Source organism: Penicillium chrysogenum, assembly GCF_028827035.1.
Source record: "Penicillium chrysogenum strain IBT 35668 chromosome Unknown utg000002l_segment0_segment0, whole genome shotgun sequence".
Classification (NCBI taxonomy): domain Eukaryota; kingdom Fungi; phylum Ascomycota; class Eurotiomycetes; order Eurotiales; family Aspergillaceae; genus Penicillium; species Penicillium chrysogenum.
The window spans coordinates 6,461,189-6,482,234 of record NW_026622750.1 but is presented as its reverse complement, the minus strand read 5'-3'; the positions used below and the strand labels follow the sequence as shown (position 1 = coordinate 6,482,234).

Below are 21,046 nucleotides of genomic sequence, written 5' to 3'. Positions count from 1 at the left end.
TTATTCTAGGTACAGCAAGTGGACTTTAATACTAGACAGTGCATTAAAAATGTGTTCAATACCGGAGGAACCGAGATGTGTAGCACAAAACTGCTATCTTCTAGGTACTCATGTGAATAATAGCAAATGAGGCATGCAATAAATCGTGAGCCGTAGGACGTCGATATAAATCGCGCAGCATCATTCCCTTAGATCCTCCCCTTTGTTTCTTGGGTCGGAAGCACCAAATACTTAGCTCACTCAAATTCTCACAGAGGACTCATTAGAAAGGAATTTCCCACGATCGGCACCTTCGTTATCTCTGAGTTGGGATGTAGTCACTTTGGATAATTCGGTTGGCCACACCGCATGCCAAGTTCCCTGTGCACGAACAGAATATTCATGTCCTTTTTCAAGGCCTGGAATCCGCAAATCGACAGTTACATCACGGGTGTGTCTTGCTTGTATCTCAACGAGATCATCCGCGGAGGCAGGTAGCTTGCGTGATACCATAATAGTAGGAACGGACAGTTTCCGTTGGTCCGTTGTGTCACAAATCTCGAAGACACCGAGAACACCAGCCTGAGGGTCCAATGGGGTGCCCCATCTTAAAATGGTGACTGGTGAATCTGCGGCGTTGTAAACAGAAACTTTGATCGGTAGAGCAAATGCTTCCTGTGCCTGCAGGATGGGTGTCTGGGGGGCCAAGGTGACCTGCAAACTCAAGTTTGACTCCATTTTTGCGACCAAAGAAGTCGGTGATCAATGTGACACACTGAATCAATGGTGGGGAGTAGAGAATCAATTGTTAAAAGGAGAAAAGGAGAAAAGGATAAATAAATAAATAGGAGAACGGGGAGTTTAGGCAAGTTACGAGTAGTATCGAGGTATCGAGAGGGCCTTGGGGTGTTGAAAGATCAGAGAGGTGTGATTCGGGCAGAGATTCTTCTCACGCCTTATATCTAGAAACGCCGATCATGTTGACAATCTCTCCTTTGAACCAATCAAAGCTGTTAATTGCATGCCAAGTCCACTAGCCTAGGGCGCTCTACCGCATTCCTCCGGCACTCCGTGAAACCGTGCTGTTTCGTGCGCTTGGCGTCGCGTTGCCTTCCAAACGGGTCATTTATCACAATAGCCAAGCCCCTACTAATTCTAAGGCTATTTCCGACGTGACCCTAATGGCTGACCCTAAGCATTGTTGCTGAAGTCAAGACTTCGGCGCCGTCTTGGGTAGTATCTTGGCACTAACTTCGCACCGGAGTCCGGTGACAAACGCCTTTGGTGCTTGGCGTGGTATGAATGGAGGGGGGCCTTGCCCGTCATTTAGAGTGAGACGAAGATATGAGTCTTTACCAACCATATTATTACTATAGACGAGGTATGTTCATTTCTCTACAGTACAATGTCTTTGTGTTCCACAACTTTGAATAGTAGCGACGTAGCCATATTTTGCATTCTATTTCCGCGCAAACTGAATTTCTATACTTAATCCTATACCTCGGCCAGGATATAGGTACCTCAAACACAAAAAGGTGTGCCCAGGGGCTTCCAGGTTTTAGCTCCGAGTCCATTGTCAGAACCGACCATGAGGAGTCAGATCGAATAAGCCCCCGCCTCTTCAAGGATGCTGTGGATGCAGCTTCACAAGCCCTCGCATCCAACCCGCTAAAGTCCGTCCTTCAGGGGCGCGGGTTTCCGTCGGGCCAAGGCGCCATGCACGATGATCTTACTGAATCTGCAGCTATTTCAATATATCTCCAACCAGTGACAATATTGTCTGCGGCCTGACCCTGAAATTGCAGCTATCTCAAGATATGTTCGACCAGTGACAAGTTTGCCCGCAGGTCTCCCTTGTCCGTTCTATGCAAGATTGGCTACTGGCATGGCCAGACTGTTTCATGCAGAGAGGATACCACCTTCGGGCGACGGGGAGAAGATGGAAGGTGTACAGGAGAGAGGAAACTGCGCCATTCCACTTCAGAACTGCAATGAATGCCCAGTGGGCTATAAAGCAGTCGAAGTCCTCTCGAGAATGGGAGCCTTTTCATTGCATCAGGATCCAAGACACCAGAATTACAAGTCCGCTCTTCACAGTATCAACCTCCTTGAGACTCTTGGCCTCGAATCATGCGTTTCGCTGCACTCTCCACGGTACTCCTGGCAATTGCACAGCATGTGCAGGCCTTGCCAGTTGAGACTGATGGGACTCCTGCGCTCGACATCACCTTGAGCCGTGTCACTGATACTCGCATCAAGGCTGTCGTGAAGAACTCTGGGAGCGAAGACGTCACATTTGTGCACCTCAACTTTTTCCGTGACGCCGCACCCGTAAAGAAGGTCAATGTCTTCAAGAACGGTACTTACATTTCCCTGAACCATATCGGTGCAATGCTAACTCCATACCAGATGACGAGGTCACGTTCGAGGGAATCAAGCGCCGATTCGCCCTCAAGGGTCTTACCAAGGAATCTCTCACTTCCCTTGCTTCAGGAGAGACTTTTGAGGATGAATTCGACATTGCCAGTACCAGTGACTTGTCTAGTGGAGGTCCATTGACTCTTCGTTCGACCGGCCTGGTGCCCCTAGTCACTGATGGTGCAGTTACTGGCTACTTGCCATACCGTTCCAATGATCTCGAGATTGAGGTCGACGGTGCCAAGGCATCCCGCGTGCTGAAGGCTATCAAGACACTCGATCGTCGTGCCCTTCCAACCTGCAGGGATTCGAGCAAGAAGGCTGCACTTGACAAGGCTCTCAAGAACACCGTCACACTCGCAAACGCTGCCGCAAAGGCTGCCCTTTCTGGCTCCTCCTCCAAGTATGTGCATACCGTTCTACTACTACTTGACCTTTCTAATATTATCCGATAGGTTCAGCGAGTATTTCAAGACCACCAGCAGCAGCACACGCAAGGTCGTGGCTGATCGCCTTAAGGCTGTGGCTCAGGAGGCCAGCTCGAACAGCGCCACTAAGTACTACTGCGAAGACACCTTGGGATAGTGAGTACCTCCTTTCTGTAACGATTTTATGTGAATACCTGGCTTACAAATGCGATACGAATAGCTGCGAGCCCAATGTCTTGGCTTACACCCTGCCATCTCAAGATATCATCGCCAATTGTGATATCTACTACAGCGAGCTTCCAGCATTGACCAACACTTGCCACAACCAGGATCAAGCAACCACTACACTCCACGAGTTCACCCATGCTCCAGGAGTTTACAGCCCGGGAACCGAAGACTACGGATACGGATACAGCGCTGCGACAGCTCTCTCTAGCGCAGAGGCCGTCTTGAACGCTGACTCATATGCACTGTATGCTAATGGTGAGTGTCCTGTTTCAAGCTCCCTTTCATGAACATCAGCTAACCAGGAAATAGCAATTTCTCTTGGCTGCTAAATGGTCAACTCACCATACAATTGCTCGGGGTGCCAAGTACGAAGTGCCAGGGTCAAATTGGCTTTGCCAGATATCAAGTCGGATGCATTTTCCGATAGGGCTTATCAATGAAAGACTAATTATGTTGAGGCTTAGTCGAGACAGATTGTGAATGAAAATCCATAGATGAATATCTTTGCCTTGCATAATGTAAACCTACATACGACATACATCGGGATTTCTGGATTCCTCAGTTCCTGACTTTCTTGGCCTTATTGCGATCATTAATGGATTACTTTCCGGGTATGATGATTCTCGTTGACAGGCTCACACTATCAGTTGAATATCAAGATCCGAGATGCAAAGGATGGCCTGGGAACAGTGTGGTGATTTTCTGTCACACCAGAGAAGAACTGAATTACGTCCTTCTGCTACTGCGCTGAATTACAAAAATTCTACCCAGAGAGATTCGAACCGGCGATTCTCCAAGATGGACTTTTCCTTTAACCCACTTGGTCTGCAATGACCGCTATAGCAAATCGCGGTTCGAGATGAACTTTCCACCATGCAATTCCTCGGCCTTCCAGCCTTCCAGATTTGGCTGGTTCGACGACATGCTTCCGCAAAACTTTGTGGTTGCAAATTCACAAATTATGGGACTCAGGTAGCATCAGCCTTAACAAATTAAATACCGCAAAAAGCTTGAAAGACTAGTCCTCGACAGGCAGTGCACCTTCGGTTTGCATCTCAAGAGCCACCTCATCAACCTTCTTCCATACCCTCAATAGGTTGCCTCCCACCACCTTGCTTGCGTCTTTGTCACTGACTCCTCGTCTTAGCAGTTCCTCGATCAGATTTGGGAACCTGGACACATCCTCCAATCCCCGAGGAACCGTCGGAATACCATCAAAATCACTACCTATTCCAACATGCTCGAAGCCTATAAGCTTACCAATGTATAGAATATGATCAGCCACTCGTTCTAGGGTCGCATGGACAGGGTCTGCGTCTGGAATCCCATCGACGCGGTCAGAAGCCGTGCAGGAAATGAAGTCTGGTGCAAAATTAACCATAACCAGGGACTTCCTCTCACGGACCAGCTCCAAGATGTCGTCAGGTACGTTGCGCGGGTGCGGACAAAGTGCATAGGCTGAGCTATGGCTGAAAATCACTGGAGCACGGCTCCCTATCCATTCGGACTTGCCCGCGCCCAGCACATCACGCATGGTCTCCGTGCTGACATGGGCTAAATCGACGATCATCCCAAGACGGTTCATCTCAAACACCAGCTTCTGGCCGTCTTCGCTGACACCGTGCCAGAGAGGATCCGACTTTTTTATTCCTCCACCTGAAAGTTCGAGAATGGCGGCGTCTGCATACCGATTATGGCAGTTATGCGTCAGAGTCGCGTACGAAACCCCCAGCTCATAGAAGATCCGGAGGTGAGCCAGTGAGTTGCCGATCGAATGCAAGCCCTCGATACCAAGCGGTGAGATGATCTTTCCCTCGCGGAAAGCGGACATGGCAGTTGTACCATTAGGGGGAGTCGAGAAGACCTTGGGATAGGCTTGCTGAACCCTCGACATGACATCCACTTGCTCCATCGTCTCACGCACGCCTATAATTCCCACGTGAGCACACTGTGCAACAGCCTTTGTGCCAACATATTTCCCATACTTGCTGCGTAATTTTCGTCGGAGAAATCGGTGCCATTCTCGGGGCATGGCACGAAAACACTCCAAAATGTACCACCGACCTTGCCTTGTATCAATCGAGGTATGTCAACTTGGCCCGGGAAATTCCCCTGGACAAAAATATCAGTGAAGTTGTGGTCATATACGCGGTTGTGGAAGCGTTCCCGGACTAAGATGGGAAGGTCATCATGACCGTCTGTTTCGGGCCATCAGTCATAATTTCCCACGCAGAATAATTCTCTCCAATCTCCATACCGATCAATGGAGTCTGCGACAGGATCTTCTGCACTCTTTCCTCGATACTGAGGGAGGAAGGCGAGCACGACCGTGTGAACCAGGCAGTGGCTACAAGGACACAAAGAAGCAGCCAGAGTAAATTTAAATTGAAGGGGTTCTTTTTCCGCCTCAAAGTCGGCGCACCTCCTTGACTCTCTAAGACGGGGCTCTTGTCGTCGCTCATTGTTGACATTTAGAGTATTTCGAGCATGTACGTCGAAGGAGATTCCAAGGTTCTTATCGATAAGGCTGGTTCAGCCCTCGGGACCTGCCGAGGTCTCATTCTGGCCAATAACCCATGACGAGATCCGTTATAGAATGGAATTCACAAGGAGTAGATTATTGATAATTCCTAGCAAGACAAATAATATATACATATACCTATGTATACCTATGTATTTATCAACCCTGTATGTATATTAGTGTGAGTGCTGCCAGACGGTGATAATGCTAATGTCAGCAATGAAGTGCATCTGCCATGGCACCTGAGCACCTGAGCACGTGCACATGAGATTAGGCGGTGAGATCTCATATCCAATCACACCGCCTTCAATCCCCGTGATGCCTTGGGTAGGTTATCAACTTCGACAAGTGGGCTGGCTCCCTTGTTAACATCCTTTGGGGTCCATGATTTTGTTTTAAAAAACAGAAACATACCATCAGTTCTTCACATTGAAAAGGCTTACATGATGCAGCCCGGCAAGACCACGGCCGGTCTGCTCCCAATTTCGGCGGCAGCTACGCAAAAGTCCGGCTCTGCAGCGCCCGCAAAGAAAGCACCCAAGCCCCCTGCTCCACGTCTCAAACTTCTCATTCGACGTTTGCCCCCCGGTCTCACACAGTCTGAGCTGGAGAGTGCCCTTGGGGATCAGTGGAAGGCTGGGGCGGGCAACGTCGACTGGCTTCAATACAAACCTGGCAAGGTGTCGAAAGAGTAGGATTCACACACCTCCGACGATATGTTCGTTCGTACCGGTCTCGTCTAACTAGACTTCTTCAAATAGCCCCAACAAACCATCTCGCCCATCAAGAGCATATATCCACGTTGTGTCCACCGAATGTGTCTCCTCGCTGTCGGACGCTGTGCGCCGGGCTTCTTTCCAGGATGCTCGTAATACTCTACATGACCCCATTCTACTTGGCCCTCCCTCACTAGAGTTTGCACCTTATGCCAAGACCCCCGGAAGCCGCTCGCGCAAGGATGCTCGCCAAGGCACGATTGATCAGGATTCAGACTTCATCGCTTTCTTGGAAAGTCTGACTCAGCCTATTACCAAGCCCGCGGCTGTGGATTCTACGGCTGATGGTGAGGATAAGAAGAAGGAAACCATAATGACAACCCCGCTGGTACAGTTCATCAAAGACAAGAAAGCCAGCAAGGTAAAGGACGGCAGTGGGTCCAAATCGAAGCACAGTCGGTCGGACAAGGAATCAAAGCAGGAGAAAGTGCAAGCGAAAAAGCTTTTGCAACGGGGCGATAAGGAAACTTCGGCAACCTCTTCCGACAAGAAATCCAAAGGAGAAAAGACAAAGGACTCCGTCAAGGCGACCAAGCAGGGAGCCGCTGCCAATGCCAAGGGAGGCAAGTCGAGTACCACATCCAACACTACAAAGGATACAAAGGACACGAAGGATACAAGTGCAGCGCCGGAGCGGAAGAGAGAGCGCGGAAATATTGCAGTAGCCACCAAGATCCTTCAGCGTGACCTCGGGCTCTCGACATCTGGTGGGCGACGACGCGGCAAAGGTGGTACGACGGATACTGCGTCACCCAAGAACGAGAGCTCTGGAGACTCCGCTGCTCCATCAACCGGTTTGTCAAAGAAAGAGACAACCAGGCCTCCCAAAGCTGCATCATCCACAACGAGTTCATCAAAGCCCAAGGACGGCGAGTCATCCTCACGGCCCGATGCGGCTGCTGCGGCGCCTGCAACCCAACCAGCCAAATCTACTAAAGGCGGCAAAGCGAAACACCCATCGACTGCTAAACAAGCATTCCTCAAGCATGCCAACCCTTCCCAGGGTGTCACCGAGGCGCTCCTGCAGTCTGCGTTCTCCACATTCGGAGCGGTGACGAAGGTCGAGATTGACAAGAAGAAGGGATTCGGATACGTAGATTTTGCTGAACCGGAAGGACTTCGCAAAGCCATCGCTGCGAGTCCCGTGTCGGTGGCCCAGAGCCAAGTGGTGGTCTTGGAGCGCAAAGAGAACCCTGGAGCTGAAAAGTCTCGAAAAGGCCGCGAAGGTTTCGCTGCCACTAAGGCTAAGGCTCCCACCGAGGCGGCTGGAAGTGCTTCAGGGGCTGGAGGTAATGCTGGAGGCAACGCTGGCTCCTCCCGCGGATCTCGTGGAGGGCGTGGATCACGGAATAAGGGACCCAAGAGTGGAGCTTCAGAGAAGACTGGAGGCACCGAAGCAGAGTGAGGGCTGGCTTACATATTGAGTTCTGCAGCAGTTCACGAGACATGATACCCGAAGGCATGACAGGTTTTATCAATAACTATATGATGACCGCAGCAAAGGACTTTACAATAATGAATCCATTGAACCACGCAGCAACATATTTCACGAGCGAGTTGCGCAGTCCAATACACATAGTAAATGCGATAAATTACAACTAGATATTGCAACAACAGTTGTCTATATGAAGTTTTACTTGTAGCTAGAGCTTCTTATATGTATCAAGTCGCTTTACAGAGTTCAAGTGAATCTAATTACTCCGTGACTCAGATATATATTTCTGGAGTGCAGTGATGTACGTTTCAATACCATAACAATGTAAGTTTTCAATCTATTCGAAATTGATATATACTACTAAAGATGCTTATGAATGGCTATTGGCCAATGAAAACACAATAAACAAGCGTTGGTTGTTGAGATATAGTTATATCACATTTACTGTTTTGGCTTCGCAGCCCGTGAAATACGTTACAAAATGTCTACATGCAAAGGACGTAGCTAGCTCGGTCGACACATAGATGCTACAACTAGAAGCATAAGAATGCCAAACCTCAACGCGAGTTTCGAATAGGTGCTGGTCGGCCCACAAGACAATCCAGCCATTTACATAGGTACACATAGAGCGCTACGGAGTCAGATTGAAATGAAATCCAATGAGATGAATATAAATTTGTCCACTATCTGGATAAACCCCTCACAGCTCCTTATACCACCTATCCATATGGAAGAGGACCTTTCAGACCTCCTCGACACCCACCAGGACCGACCGACCGAAGTCAGACGCCGAGACCAGGTCAAGATCATCACCACTCCCTGGACCGAAACACAGACACTGCGAACAGCACGCGTGACAGTCGAGGCGGAAGTAAAAAGGTTTCACTTTAGGGCATCGAGGACATGTAGTCATCAGCAAGGGTGGAGATTCTGTGGCTCTTTTAAAGAGTTTAGAAAGGGGACGTCTACTCTAAAGTGATTCTTTGAACTGTGGGAATGGTCAGTGAAATGTTCAGGAACAGTGATGTTTTCCACTGTATGGGGGGTGGAGAACATACGTAGAGTCGCTTGAAAAACAGTAGAAGGTCCGGGGGCATGGGCTTATTTATATTTCTGCCAGTCGCGCTAAGGCTAAGCGAGAGAGTGCTTAGTTTGCCTATTTTGCTTTGTTTGTCTAGTTTGAATATACGGGTGGATCCCGTTCACCCAATCATTTGCCAACTCCCGAGCTCGGTCTTTTGCTTGGGTGGATCCTCTGTAGAAATTTTCAACGACTCCATATTGTACATAGTCGGATCCTTTTTCATTACTTGAGATTATCTGTTCTGTCTATAATTCTATGTGTCAAGTAATCATCTGGAACTAGACTGGAATGGGAGTCTCTTCCGGCAAGCCGAAAAGCTAACTTACCATGTCTATTCACCGGTTCGGTTCATTGCGTTAATCTTGTCTGTTATACATATGTAGGAATACTCCGTATATCGTTAGGACATACTATGGTACGATGCCAATGTGTAATGTAGGTGCCCTCAGTCTGCCTCACATTGGGTATCATCAAGCACAACACTAATCTACCCTAAGTATATTATTAGCCATGTCGCCGTGGGTTGCACCGAAAGGGCCTATTGTGCAGTAGTACTTTTGCTATCATATGTCAATTTCCCTCTCGAGTATTCCACATGTAAAACGATCCAATACTACAACATAGATTCTCAACCCCAATCATCCGTCCAAAGTGCCTCTTCCGAAATACCCGTCGTCGTCGGCCCGCGCACCCTTATCGCTTATCGCTTCTCCACGGTATGCGGGGATCTCATCCCCAGACCTGTGCCTTTGTACACTCTTCAAGAATGCCACGCCCTAAGGTCCATCCAGCGAATCGGCTGCGAGCAAACACTGCATGCACTGCCTGTCGTGCATCCAAGAAGCGCTGCAGTGGTTATTTCCCGTGCACCAACTGTATTCACAAAGGGCGTGGCCGCTCATGCACCCCATTCAAGTCCTTACCAAATGCAGGCCTCCGAAACCGCCCCGTACCTGCTTCTAGACCCACAGTTGAGACACCTCAGACATCGAGGGGAATGGCAGTCGATTTGCAAAACCCTTCGCATGATATTGGTACACCTCATCCCGAGTTTGACACGCTGGAGGCGGGATCACACTCACCTGAAGTTACACATCAGACGCATCCGCGCATGCTCCGCAACCTGCAAGGGGAACGAGGTATGAAAAATTTGCGACTATCATGCACATCATTTGATTGACGCTGTCCGCAGTGTATGTCGGGAAAGCCGCGTCTCTGTCATTTCTACAACTGCTTCGGGATACAGTGACCCAACATATCGGGCCCTCACAGTTCTCTCACAATGGGGGCAGCGAGGATATGCTAGAGGCAGAGGCTCATCACGATCTGTTGAATTCCTCCGAAGAATGTTGCACTATTGATGAGAAGGATCGGTTTATCCAAAATTATCACGCCGCGGTAAGACGAATGTCAATCATAAAGACCGGATAAATTACTGACAAACTGCGAGACGAGTGGGTTTTTCAATTTGAGTCTCGGTGACGACATTTTGTGTCCATTGATTGGCCCAGCAGAGCCCAAAACCGACCGGGAAAAGACTAGGGCTGCCATCATAGACCTTATGGTCGCCATCGGAGCACAATCACTCCCAAATGACCGAAAGACCCTTCAGGTGGAGCGATTTTACTTTGCTCGCGGCCAACATAGGACGTTTGCCAATATGCTCGAAGATCCTAGCGTGGATTTGATCCGAGTGTTTCTACTCATGTCATTTTATATGCTGGGAGCATGCCGCCGAAACACTGCATTCATGTACCTGGGAGTGGCATCACGAGCAGCAGTGGCCCTTGGTTTCCATGCAGACTTCCCAGCGCCAAGAAGCCCCGATGAAAGTGATGAGAGAAATGAACGGTAGAAGCTTCTCGCAAAATCTATTTGGCCCAGCTAATCCCTAATAGGTCACGGTTATGGATGAGTTTATGTATTCTTGACTTGCTTGTCAGCTCGATCCTCGGTAGACCTTCTGCTATATCACCTCTATTACCCGAGAATCGACAAGAACCCAGTTGGATTGAGGCCGCACCGGCCGATCCTGGCCTGGTGGCTTCATATCAGTTAGCGTTGATCCTGGATGAAATAATAAACTGCCTTTACAGTGCAAAGGCCGCATCCGCACAGCAAGCAGACCTACTATTATTCAAATTAAACGCCTGGGGTGAATATCTGCCGCGATCATTAAGGACGCCGTCTTTAGAACACAACGACCAGTGCACTTTCCGAGAGCATACAATTAGAAACATGCATGTTGCATGTTCGTATCATTTTGCCGTGATCTTAGTCACCCGACCTTTCCTCGTCTCGGTCTTGAGTGTCCGGCTGGCCCGGCTACACCAGAGCCTCTCGACGAGTCAGCCCAGTCATGTTCCTGAGGAGGACCCATCCCATTCTCGACTAGCAGCGGCATGTATTGACTCTGCTGTATACATGCTGCAAACGTGTCTGGAGGTTCATATGTCCGGCCTTCTTCTTCGGAATATGTGCATTCTAAAGTTCGTCTGCCCCAATACCCATCTAGTGACTCCAATACTAACATTCGACAGGGCATTCATTTTCGCCGCAGCCCTTGTCATCGGGTTCTCCATGTTCTCTCAACGTGACGTTGATCCCGATATTGATGATGTGTTCCGCGGTGCCCTGACTATCTTGCGCATGCTGGCGTTGCAGTCTGCCCAGGCAGCGCACTACTTAGAAATAATAACGAAGCTAGAGGCCGCTATAAACAAGCAGCGCCAGCAACTCGCTGCCCAAGCCCGACAGCGACGGAGTCGATACGTCAGTCGGATCTTTAGCTTGACCGACAGCCCGGCAACACCGCGGACACAAAATCAGGGGGACGAAGGAGAAGCGAGAGATGTAACCCCACTTCTATCGCAGAGTGTCACATCATACGCGTGGTTACATTCAGAAGATGGAACAGCACCAGCTGTTTCACCCCCAATGGTCGATGGCGCTCTATTTGATTGGGAGGGTATGGATTTGCCGTTGTGGGATAGTTTTCCATTTCTCGCCGAATCTACTACAATGTGATGATGATGAATACAATTACTAAGTAATCCTGGAGACTTCCATAGGTCTAGTTTACTAGATTTGGACGTACCAACATTGGAACTTTGGAACCTATGTGGTTTAGTAGGACTACGTGAGCATCTGTGCCCCCAAACGAAGATTTGCACGATTCAATTCGCTCAAACGGATGACTTCACGGTGGGAACCAAGAACCCAGGAGGAAAAAGGTTCGAAGTGTCCCAGTAGAGCTGGTAAATGCCGTCGACATGCGTGCCCTTCAGACGGAACGAATCGCATAGCAGGCCATTCTCATTTTGCCACATGAGATACCTGCCATAGAAAAGAAATCTATTTACCTTCGCATCGTCCGGTGTATCGACATCGTTCCCAGTGAAGCCTACAGGTAGCACCTTATTGGGTGTGGGACGGATGTATAAGGAGGTGTCAGGGTCAAAGGTGTAATCCTTGTCAGTGGCTGTCGCGATAATTCCGGAGTTTTTGAAAACAACTAATTGAGGATGCGAAGGTTAGCTGTTGGTCTGACTAAAATGTGCACAAATGGAAATGACGTGGAAAATAGACCTTACATGCAACATCCGTTGTCACCGATCCAACCACCCAGTGAGAAGAGTTGCCGACATATGCGAATCCTAGGTCTTCGTGTTAGGTGGGCAATAGACTGAGATGAGAACTGGTATAACCATCTGAATAAAAGACATTAGCTCCCTCAGGAGCTACACCGTAGGCAAGAATGGAGAAGGATTCTGTTGGATAGCGCGTTTGCAGCTCCGACTGAGACAGTGCAGCCATGGCTTGCGAAGCCAAAGTGATCCTGGTCGGTAGGACATTCAATCTCATTTTTTGAGAGTCTGGAAAGAAGATTATTTGGATATTAGCGCTAGGCGTGTAGCTGGGCAGTCATGTTATATCCCATTGTCAGACGTGTCACGTAGGGTGATGCAGCCAGATTCTGCATTCGACGGCTGACGCCTAGATCAATCAGCTACGTAACCTTGGAATAATAGCATAAAATTTATAAATCCTGCATATATTTCGATTCTCGTCTCTATTTGAATCCGATTAGATTCAAATTAATACGCAATTAGTGACAAGGAACACTTTATATACGGTTGTAGAAAGTGATATTGTTGAGCCGTGACGCCTTAGCATTGCCAAAATATCGAGCTTTCATTCAAACTATTCGGTCGATTATGGACAGACGGTCATAGAATCAGCCAGATAGTGGCAGGTAAGCAAGGGTATGCTGCATTATAACCCTCCGACTGGTTACTTCTTACTGGTGAGCAGCTAAAGATTGCTTATCTTCTTGGCGTTGGATACTCGATCATTTAAGTCAAGAGAGAAAGAATGGCCTACCACTATAGAAAATAGTATACCTAGGTAAGTCCTTTGCGGTACTGTTCGTGAAAACGGGCGGGCAATACAGAAAGCGATCTATTTCAGCGCCACATCTGATGTCAGTGAGGCTTTTTTCGGCGAAATCATATAGACGAAGTCGCTTCGCTCATATTTGCTCTCCGCTGCGTCTAATAATCGCCTTTAAAGCACGCAAAGAAACTATAAATTGGGTTCTAATAGAATTGACTCAAAATGCCTATTGATACATTCTATTCCGATCTGGTCTCGCGTTTCCTTTCAGGGAAGGCCAAGGCGTTGCCTCCACCGCTCCCCGTCCCAGAAGCCACTGCTCGCAAGCCAGTCTAAATGGCTAGCCAAACATTCCTCCTGCTGGGGCGAGAAATTGATCGGCCCCTGTGATCGGAGATGTCGCACGAAATTCGTAACTGCTCTAACATCTTGACCTGGCGGTTGTCTTCCCAAACGGATGGAGTCACTCATAACCATGTAAATAAGCGTGTCTGTAGCGGTGGTATACGGTAGATCACCAATGCTGTTCTCCGCGATGGTTGGTGTTCCTTGCGGAACGTAGGGTAACTTGGATAAGTGAGCACGTAAATAGAACATAGTGGCAATGATAGTGTTCACTCACTATTTCCTTCGGTATGAAGAGAACGGGCCTACCTTTGAATTCGAGCAAGCCGAGTCGTTGCTGAAAACTTTCTGGGTGCATGGACAGTAGTTTCAGTTTCAGCAGGTCCGAAACCTCGGAGGGAAGCTCGTCTACCCGATGGTCGAACCCATCTCCAAGAAAGACGAGAAATTCAACTTTCTCTTTCTATCACGAGAATCAAATTAGTTTGTCCTGTGGATTTATTGTATTTCCCCATTCAGGGATAACAAGAAAAAGACGCACCTGCTGTACCGGATGACTAGGGAAATATCTCCTTACGGCTACTTCACCGGTCACAAGTAATCGAATTTGTTGGAACCCTGCAATGCTCTGAAGGCAGCGTAAGATTTCCCTGGCAGCGTCCTCTGGGGTAGCAGGTGTAACAGCCATTATCGAATCTGAATGGGGTTACCTGGCATCGGATACTGGGTTTATATAAACATACTAGCCAGATACTGTTTACCTGTTTACAATCACCATATTGCAAGACAGTGTTAAGCTTCAATGCCCCGAGATCTCATCTCCTACTTCTCAAAGAAACTGACCTAATTTTTACTGTAGTATGAGAAAGGTAGGGGTTTACCTCACTGAATCTCAGTACATTGATCCGAGCGGGATTCTCTTTGTTTCGGGACTTGTTCTTTAGCATCAAGCGCATTTATACTCAGTAGTGTACAATTATCTATTTCAATACTTCAGATAATTGTTTTAATGGTTTTGACCCGGAGAATCCGATTTTTTATTTATTTTCTTTTTCGTTTTCCTTTCGTTCCCCCCTCGCTTTTTGGGAGGGGGGTGGGGGGATTGAATGCCCTTTTGCAACGGCGAGTCAGGACTGTAATGTTTCAAACCCTAACAAAGGAAATCAAGGACAGGGAGAAAAGCAAGTCAAAAACAAGTCAATATGAAGCAAAACAAGTCAACGAAGCAAAACAAGTCAACGAAGCAAAACAAGTCAATACAAAGCAAAACAAGTCAACACGAAACAAAACAAAACCAAAATGAAAGCAAATTAAACCATCTCAGAACCAACAGCCTTCTCGTTCAGCCTCCTCCACTGTCCTAAACCAATTAATGCGAGGTGGAGGCGGCAGTTCATTGTTAGCCCTCATTTCGTTCACGAGGTCGACCATTGGGTCCCATCTTCTTCGCGTACGCTGTTCTTCGGGTATAGTAAATTCTTGCCACATAGCTTGGAACCTAGGGGGAGAGTTATTACTTCCGGGCGCTCTTTTGCTACAATTACCAAGTCCATCCACTGAAAATACAAACCATTGGCATGGTCAATATCTCGACAAAACAGCCACAAGGCCGCCTCGGTGAAAGAGCTTCGGTTGAGAACCTTAATTGGATAAACCTCAGTCCACGGACCCGACATCCCCTCGGGTACATATGGTGGGAATCGAGGATCATTGGAAAGCATCAAGTGGGGATCGTCTGCAGCAGGGGCGGATGTCCCAAAGTCTGGAAGCCACCAAAGATGGCTAGATTTGGGGTACAGCCGTAGCACTTCGTGTTCAGGATATAGAGCCTCGACGTGAAAATGCACCGGAGGAATAAGGTAATCATTATTCACCGTTTTTACGACGTCGCATCCAGGGTCTGTGCAAGGTGTGAATCCAGCAGCGAATAGGGCATCAGAGGCCTTCTGAATCAGATGATCAAGAACCAAGAATTGAATATCCTAGAGAGTTAAACTGTGATCTGAGAACAAGACATAAGGAGTCACTTACTTCGTTAAAATGTCTCCAGTCGCCAACTAACCAGGCGGCCATCGTGCCCCAGAGAAGATTGGGAACTTGTGCCTCGTCCAGAATTCTGGCCACATCTGCAGCTGGCTTTACTTGACGGTTGAGCACTTCCATTCTTGCTTCTTCGGACGCGAACTTTCGTGGAGGATCGTCACGATGTTTTATGTATTTCCCACTATACATGTTGGCTGGCCAGGGCATGGTGGCTACCCAGGAGATGGGGGCTGGCCAGTTCATGATGGCGGTTGGCAAGGGCATGGTGGCTGGATAGGGGAATTGTAGATGTCTTGGAGTAGTTGAAACCTGATGTTTTTATAAGTGCGGGCTCGGGCCTTTTCAATATATTATCCCCTTCTTCCTGATGGAAAATGAAAGAATGTTATCCTAAAAGAATAGACTTCGAGACTCGGCGAATGATCCATAAACATAATGAGTGCGGCCCTAGCAAGAGGCAATTGAATAAGAACAAAGACATCGGAGGGTATTTCTAAAAATATATACCCAGGACTGCAAATGGATCGTTTTGTATAAGCCTCGTTTCATCGTCTCTTCGACTAAAGAGTGTTCATAAATAATACCCCTCGGGCACCTAGTCTGACGCAACAAAGACATATCCCTTCGGTTATTGGGTCCCCTATCAAAAGGAAGAAAGGGAAAGAAAGGAACGAAAGGAAATAGATGCCGTAGCATTTCCGGGCACGAAGATCGTAATCCCACGGGCTTTGATCAGTTCTCCGATCCCTTATTCTACTATGGAGTATGCACCCTCCTTTCCCTGTCGTCCTCGAAGCCATTTCTGCCAGGATAATTAGACAAAGAAAACGAAGGGAAAGAAAATAACCGGGTAGGATAAGCAAATCTGTAGGTGGGCACCCATATCGTAAAATCCACTACGGTGGACAAACTGGCGGTCTATATTGTACCAGAAATTGGAAATGATTGGCAGGAAGCGAGACTTCAGTCGCATCTTCAATATTGAGGATGTGACGAGCCAGATCTACAAGCAAAGCATGATAGCGAAGCAAGAGAGTACTTCATTCAAGATACTAAAGACGGGGAAGAAAGAAAGAAAGGAAGCAAAGTCTGGTGCGCTCCCTGAGAAAGCTTAATCAAACCGAGATTAGTGTAAACCACCCATGGATGCAAACCCCGACTCTTCTCGTTTAAGCGAAGCGCAAACAAAGAAAGCAAGCAAACAAATCTAACAGATCTGACATGTGATCTTGCATATGATACCAGATCAGATCCAGAGCGTGACAGAGGACTCCAGAAGTGAAGAAATCCAAGGAGGGAGGGTAGACCCAAAGCATAAATAGAATAGGAATATCCAGTTGCGCAGCCATGCATTTTCCGTACAGCTAGACGGACTGCTTAAAACCCCAGCCTTACGTATAATATGCGCCCTGGTCAAGAGCAAGGGGCGTCTGCTCCGGCCATAGTTTCCGGATGGCGGATCTTGCTGCCGTGATTTGATCCATGTTCGTGGCGAATTGGACTTGATGTAAAAGATCGATTTGACCAAGAGTCCAGAATCTGCACCCCACTCCATTTGCATCGAATTCGTACTTGTGGCGGCCATTTCCAATGAGCAAATTGTAAATTCGCGAGACTGAAAGCCCGGGAATCAAATCGATGATGAACTCCGCTTGGGCATCATCGGGCACCTTACACGCCAACTCTGAAACAATAAGGTGGGCTTTAGAACCGCCTTGGAGAATAGAGCTTGGGGCGCTGTAGCTTGGCTGACAATCAAATTGGACAGATGTCTTAGGAGATACCGATAGGTAGAGACACCAATGGTTTGTCCCCGAATTTTGACTGTGCGGCACAGCAATCATCTGTGTCACAGGTAAAGCCAAAATTTCCTCCTGGCGGTTTTTCGGCACGAAATGAACTGGCTGGAAGATCGCCATGTTGCTGTTCAAAAGTCAACATTTGCGGGTACGAATGGTCCAGGTGATAAAGGTCGGTAACTACCCGAGTGATTGCTATGCAGAAACGGCCAATACACCAGCGTAGGACACTTATTTTCCACTAACCTGTCTAATCCAAGTCAAGGAAATCTCTGTGGATAAATGGAATTTGTTGATATATGTTGGGTGCTAAGGACGATGATGCGGGGAAGCAGAGTGAATAAACATGAGCATGTGACCGAAAAACAAACCCATCAAACCTTCCAAGGTTGGGATATGCCACTCCAATACTCAAGGATTTTATACTGCTATGGATGTAGTGGGTGGACAAAAATGGGGAGACTATACCCTCATTACTCGAACAGGTGGCATCTTTCGATAGTCAAAAGCATCTTGCGGATATGGCCCAAGGTACGCGAAGTTTAGTCTTTTCAACCAAATTATCTAACAGACTGTCGCCACCAGACAGCAATTCGGTACGTGCATACGGTGTATCAGGCAGGAATCTGAATGGCCAAGAGACAAAACGATGACAAAGCGTTGATCATCTTCCACTACTATTACGGAACGTCCTTCATGCTCAACCCCAACGGCCAGAAGACAAAGCCATCGAATTGTGGGAGGCCGCTCTGAAGGTCGGTTTTCCGTCATCTGATTTCGAGGTAGCTGTGAGGTTGTCTCAAATCTATGCAGGTTTGGGTGGACTCTATCTGCAGAGAGCCGTTGTTGCAAAGGACAACGCAGACCCGGCGACAGCAGAGGGTTCCCTTCGCAAAATTTCAGACATGGGGTCGGAAGAAGTGCCCCAGGCTCAGCTCCCTCTGCCTCCCCAGCTTTATGTTGCCCGATTCCATCATGTTAACGGCGACCATGCGAAAGCGCGAGAGATTGTGCGGACTCCGGTCCAGATAGCCCTCGAACTTCTTTCCGACGAAGATACAACAAACGACCACCAAGCGTTCGCAAAACTGCTCTACATCTTCATTCCACTTGGTGACAAAAAGAACACGGTCGCTGCCTGAAGCTTATTTCCGTTTGGCAGTAAAGCCGAACATGCGGCCGATCCGGACTCTTCGGGCCACTCGGATGACAATGACGACGAGCTCAATTATGATCTGAGGTTGTATCGCTTCGGCCAATGCAAGCATCAATGGAAAGCTCCCAGCAAGATACAGATATGTATGAACTGCATCTTGATCTGCCTAGAAGATAACTGTTTGAAGAAGCTGCGAGAGGGAAAGTTGGAACTAAACATCTGCCATCCGAGCCATGAATATCTCGAGGTTCCTGAGTGAGATGAAGACGGGGTAGCCTCGCTACCCAAGGGGGAGGTGTCATGGGAGAACCTACCTTGGGGAGAACGGAATATCACCCTGGGAGAATGGAAGCAGGAAATCCGAAAGGACTATATCGGACTGGATGCTTAATTGACTGTACAATGTTTTCCATCCTCCAGGTGCATGCGCTAGTCAAACAATCTTTCTCATATATTGACGCAGAGTAATCATAGGTGATGGCCTTTGTCTGAGTTGACAATAACTAGGGATACTATAATAATTTACATAGGCAGATTAAAAATAGCCGCCAGCGGTAGATATCCCTAAAGTGGTATACCTAAAGTCGGTGGACAAAAAGGTGTGGCCGTATACATGCCCTTGGACGAAGTGATTCCGATAGGGGAAGTATAAAAGCCGAAGATAAGCGCAAGTGCGCGGCCCGCCACGACCCGAGTGCACTATCCGCCACCCGATGTAGACGGCTGTGAAGCATGGTTGCAAATATTTAGAGATAAAAGAACAATAGGAGACAGTTTGCTATATATTCATGTTGGTACTCACAATATTCTGCTTCGATCCAACCTCTCAAGACCGCAATATTTTATTGATTCATCCACATACACCATGTCAGGTTGGAAGAGTCTTAATGTAGGCGTCATTGGCGGGGGCATCGGCGGCATGTCCGTTGCAGTTGCCTTGCGTCGTGCAGGACACACCGTGACCATCTACGAAAAGTCGGACTTTGCAGGCGAGGTTGGCGCTTCGGTTTCCTGTGCTGCCAACGGAACCCGCTGGCTACACGAGTGGAACGTCGATATCGCCAAGGGTGACCCTGTGGTCCTGAAGAAGCTTATCAACCGCGACTGGCACACGGGTGAACCCGTCAGCGTGTACGACCTCGATGATTACGAGGAGCGCTGGGGATATGTCTACAACATGTTCCACCGCCAGTACATGCATGCCATGCTAAAGGATTCGGCGCTGGGCGAGGGTGAAGGAGCGCCAGCGACTCTCAAAGTAAACCACCGGGTATGTTTATCACGGGGGCAGCTTGAAACCGAGCATGTGCTAACGTTGTCTGGGATCTAGTGTCGCGATATCGATCTGAAGACGAGTACGGTCGTCTTCGAGAACGGCGAGGTTGTAAGCCACGATCTGATCGTCGGTGCAGATGGAATCGGATCGGCCGTTCGAGGGATTATAGGAATCAAACCTGAAAAGCGACCCTCCGATCAGAGCTGCTTACACACCAACGTCAAAACCGAGGATGCTGTCAGGCTCGGCTTGGTGAACTACTCCGAGAATAGCGCACTGGAGTACTGGGGTGGACAGGAAGGCAAATGGGATAAGATTGTTCTGTCACCCTGCAATGGCGGACAGCTTCTCTCGTACTACTGCTTCTTCTCGCGTGAGCAAGGAGACTATTCGACACAGTCGTGGGGGGCCGAAGACCGCCCCGTTGAGGAACTCCTCGCGCCATACCCGGAACTGGACCGACAAGTGTTTAACCATCTGAAAATTGGGACGGAGATCAAACCATGGCGTCTCTGGGTCCATGACCCATACCCGTATATCCAACGCGGTAACACCTGTCTGTTGGGGGATGCTGCACACCCGATGATGCCTCATCAAAGCCAAGGAGCCTGCATGGCCATCGAAGATGCGGCAGCACTTGGACTACTATTTGGTAAACGGTATTTCTCGGGGGATATCGCTCAGGCCCTCGCTGTTTACCAGGAGGTACGTCTGCCTCGTGTCACAAGGGTGCAGGCGGCAGCAGCCAAGGCGGCTTACAATATCAACGAGCGGATTGGTGAGTGACTTTTTCGTTCAATCGCTGTGCAGTGCATTGTTTTCTGACCAGAGTATAGGCTTCTCTGTCAACAAAGATATTCCCACATATAAAGTCGAAGACACGAAGAAGGTTCTTACTATCGAGGAGATGAACGCGTGAGTTCGATAGACTTTAGATTCTGGACAATACTGACAACGACTAGCTATGACATGCACAAAGACATTGAGGAGAAACTCGCCGTAAAGCGCGGGGCAACCTATACCGATAAGTTCCTGTGCGGTCTCCCCATCGGACTTGAGCTGCCAAACGGGATCACGATCGGCGGAGTCGGCGCATAATGTAAAGGCACTTTTGGGACAAGGAACCAGTTGTTGGCCAGGGTTTATCCTTTAGCTTGGCTTGT

General features: G+C 48.4%; 11 protein-coding genes across 11 annotated transcripts; 5 read left to right on the top strand and 6 right to left on the bottom strand.

The window, feature by feature from the left end:
- Positions 1 to 240: 240 nt before the first annotated feature.
- On the bottom strand, positions 241 to 717 carry N7489_005683 (uncharacterized protein; the record flags this gene model as incomplete). The annotated part of the gene is made up of 1 exon (XM_056711435.1): positions 241 to 717. The coding sequence occupies one exon, from the start codon at positions 715 to 717 to the stop codon at positions 241 to 243; it is 477 nt and encodes a 158-aa protein (XP_056569856.1).
- A 1,392-nt stretch (positions 718 to 2,109) lies between these two features.
- Positions 2,110 to 3,382, top strand: mep20 (uncharacterized protein; the record flags this gene model as incomplete). Its single annotated transcript, XM_056711434.1, has 5 exons — positions 2,110 to 2,338; positions 2,389 to 2,800; positions 2,853 to 2,981; positions 3,046 to 3,308; positions 3,363 to 3,382. The coding sequence occupies 5 exons, from the start codon at positions 2,110 to 2,112 to the stop codon at positions 3,380 to 3,382; spliced, it is 1,053 nt and encodes a 350-aa protein (XP_056569855.1).
- A 689-nt stretch (positions 3,383 to 4,071) lies between these two features.
- On the bottom strand, positions 4,072 to 5,524 carry N7489_005681 (putative dipeptidase; the record flags this gene model as incomplete). Its single annotated transcript, XM_056711433.1, has 3 exons — positions 4,072 to 4,979; positions 5,039 to 5,251; positions 5,311 to 5,524. 3 exons carry the CDS (start codon positions 5,522 to 5,524, stop codon positions 4,072 to 4,074), a joined length of 1,335 nt encoding a protein of 444 aa, XP_056569854.1.
- A 493-nt stretch (positions 5,525 to 6,017) lies between these two features.
- On the top strand, positions 6,018 to 7,755 carry N7489_005680 (putative nonsense-mediated mRNA decay protein Upf3; the record flags this gene model as incomplete). The annotated part of the gene is made up of 2 exons (XM_056711432.1): positions 6,018 to 6,265; positions 6,336 to 7,755. 2 exons carry the CDS (start codon positions 6,018 to 6,020, stop codon positions 7,753 to 7,755), a joined length of 1,668 nt encoding a protein of 555 aa, XP_056569853.1.
- Positions 7,756 to 9,587: 1,832 nt separating this feature from the next.
- On the top strand, positions 9,588 to 11,896 carry N7489_005679 (Zn(II)2Cys6 transcription factor; the record flags this gene model as incomplete). Its single annotated transcript, XM_056711431.1, has 5 exons — positions 9,588 to 10,008; positions 10,062 to 10,267; positions 10,320 to 10,720; positions 10,768 to 11,358; positions 11,410 to 11,896. 5 exons carry the CDS (start codon positions 9,588 to 9,590, stop codon positions 11,894 to 11,896), a joined length of 2,106 nt encoding a protein of 701 aa, XP_056569852.1.
- Positions 11,897 to 12,054: 158 nt separating this feature from the next.
- On the bottom strand, positions 12,055 to 12,733 carry N7489_005678 (uncharacterized protein; the record flags this gene model as incomplete). The annotated part of the gene is made up of 3 exons (XM_056711430.1): positions 12,055 to 12,383; positions 12,463 to 12,525; positions 12,577 to 12,733. The coding sequence occupies 3 exons, from the start codon at positions 12,731 to 12,733 to the stop codon at positions 12,055 to 12,057; spliced, it is 549 nt and encodes a 182-aa protein (XP_056569851.1).
- A 798-nt stretch (positions 12,734 to 13,531) lies between these two features.
- On the bottom strand, positions 13,532 to 14,297 carry N7489_005677 (uncharacterized protein; the record flags this gene model as incomplete). Its single annotated transcript, XM_056711429.1, has 3 exons — positions 13,532 to 13,831; positions 13,887 to 14,072; positions 14,151 to 14,297. 3 exons carry the CDS (start codon positions 14,295 to 14,297, stop codon positions 13,532 to 13,534), a joined length of 633 nt encoding a protein of 210 aa, XP_056569850.1.
- Positions 14,298 to 14,929: 632 nt separating this feature from the next.
- Positions 14,930 to 15,916, bottom strand: N7489_005676 (uncharacterized protein; the record flags this gene model as incomplete). Its single annotated transcript, XM_056711428.1, is given in 3 exon segments — positions 14,930 to 15,165; positions 15,180 to 15,591; positions 15,641 to 15,916. 3 exon segments carry the CDS (start codon positions 15,914 to 15,916, stop codon positions 14,930 to 14,932), a joined length of 924 nt encoding a protein of 307 aa, XP_056569849.1.
- A 1,127-nt stretch (positions 15,917 to 17,043) lies between these two features.
- On the bottom strand, positions 17,044 to 17,571 carry N7489_005675 (uncharacterized protein; the record flags this gene model as incomplete). The annotated part of the gene is made up of 1 exon (XM_056711427.1): positions 17,044 to 17,571. One exon carries the CDS (start codon positions 17,569 to 17,571, stop codon positions 17,044 to 17,046), a length of 528 nt encoding a protein of 175 aa, XP_056569848.1.
- Positions 17,572 to 18,081: 510 nt separating this feature from the next.
- Positions 18,082 to 18,593, top strand: N7489_005674 (uncharacterized protein; the record flags this gene model as incomplete). Its single annotated transcript, XM_056711426.1, has 2 exons — positions 18,082 to 18,187; positions 18,238 to 18,593. The coding sequence occupies 2 exons, from the start codon at positions 18,082 to 18,084 to the stop codon at positions 18,591 to 18,593; spliced, it is 462 nt and encodes a 153-aa protein (XP_056569847.1).
- An 879-nt stretch (positions 18,594 to 19,472) lies between these two features.
- Positions 19,473 to 20,981, top strand: N7489_005673 (FAD-dependent oxidoreductase; the record flags this gene model as incomplete). The annotated part of the gene is made up of 4 exons (XM_056711425.1): positions 19,473 to 19,877; positions 19,938 to 20,661; positions 20,720 to 20,798; positions 20,846 to 20,981. 4 exons carry the CDS (start codon positions 19,473 to 19,475, stop codon positions 20,979 to 20,981), a joined length of 1,344 nt encoding a protein of 447 aa, XP_056569846.1.
- Between the last annotated feature and the right edge of the window lie 65 nt (positions 20,982 to 21,046).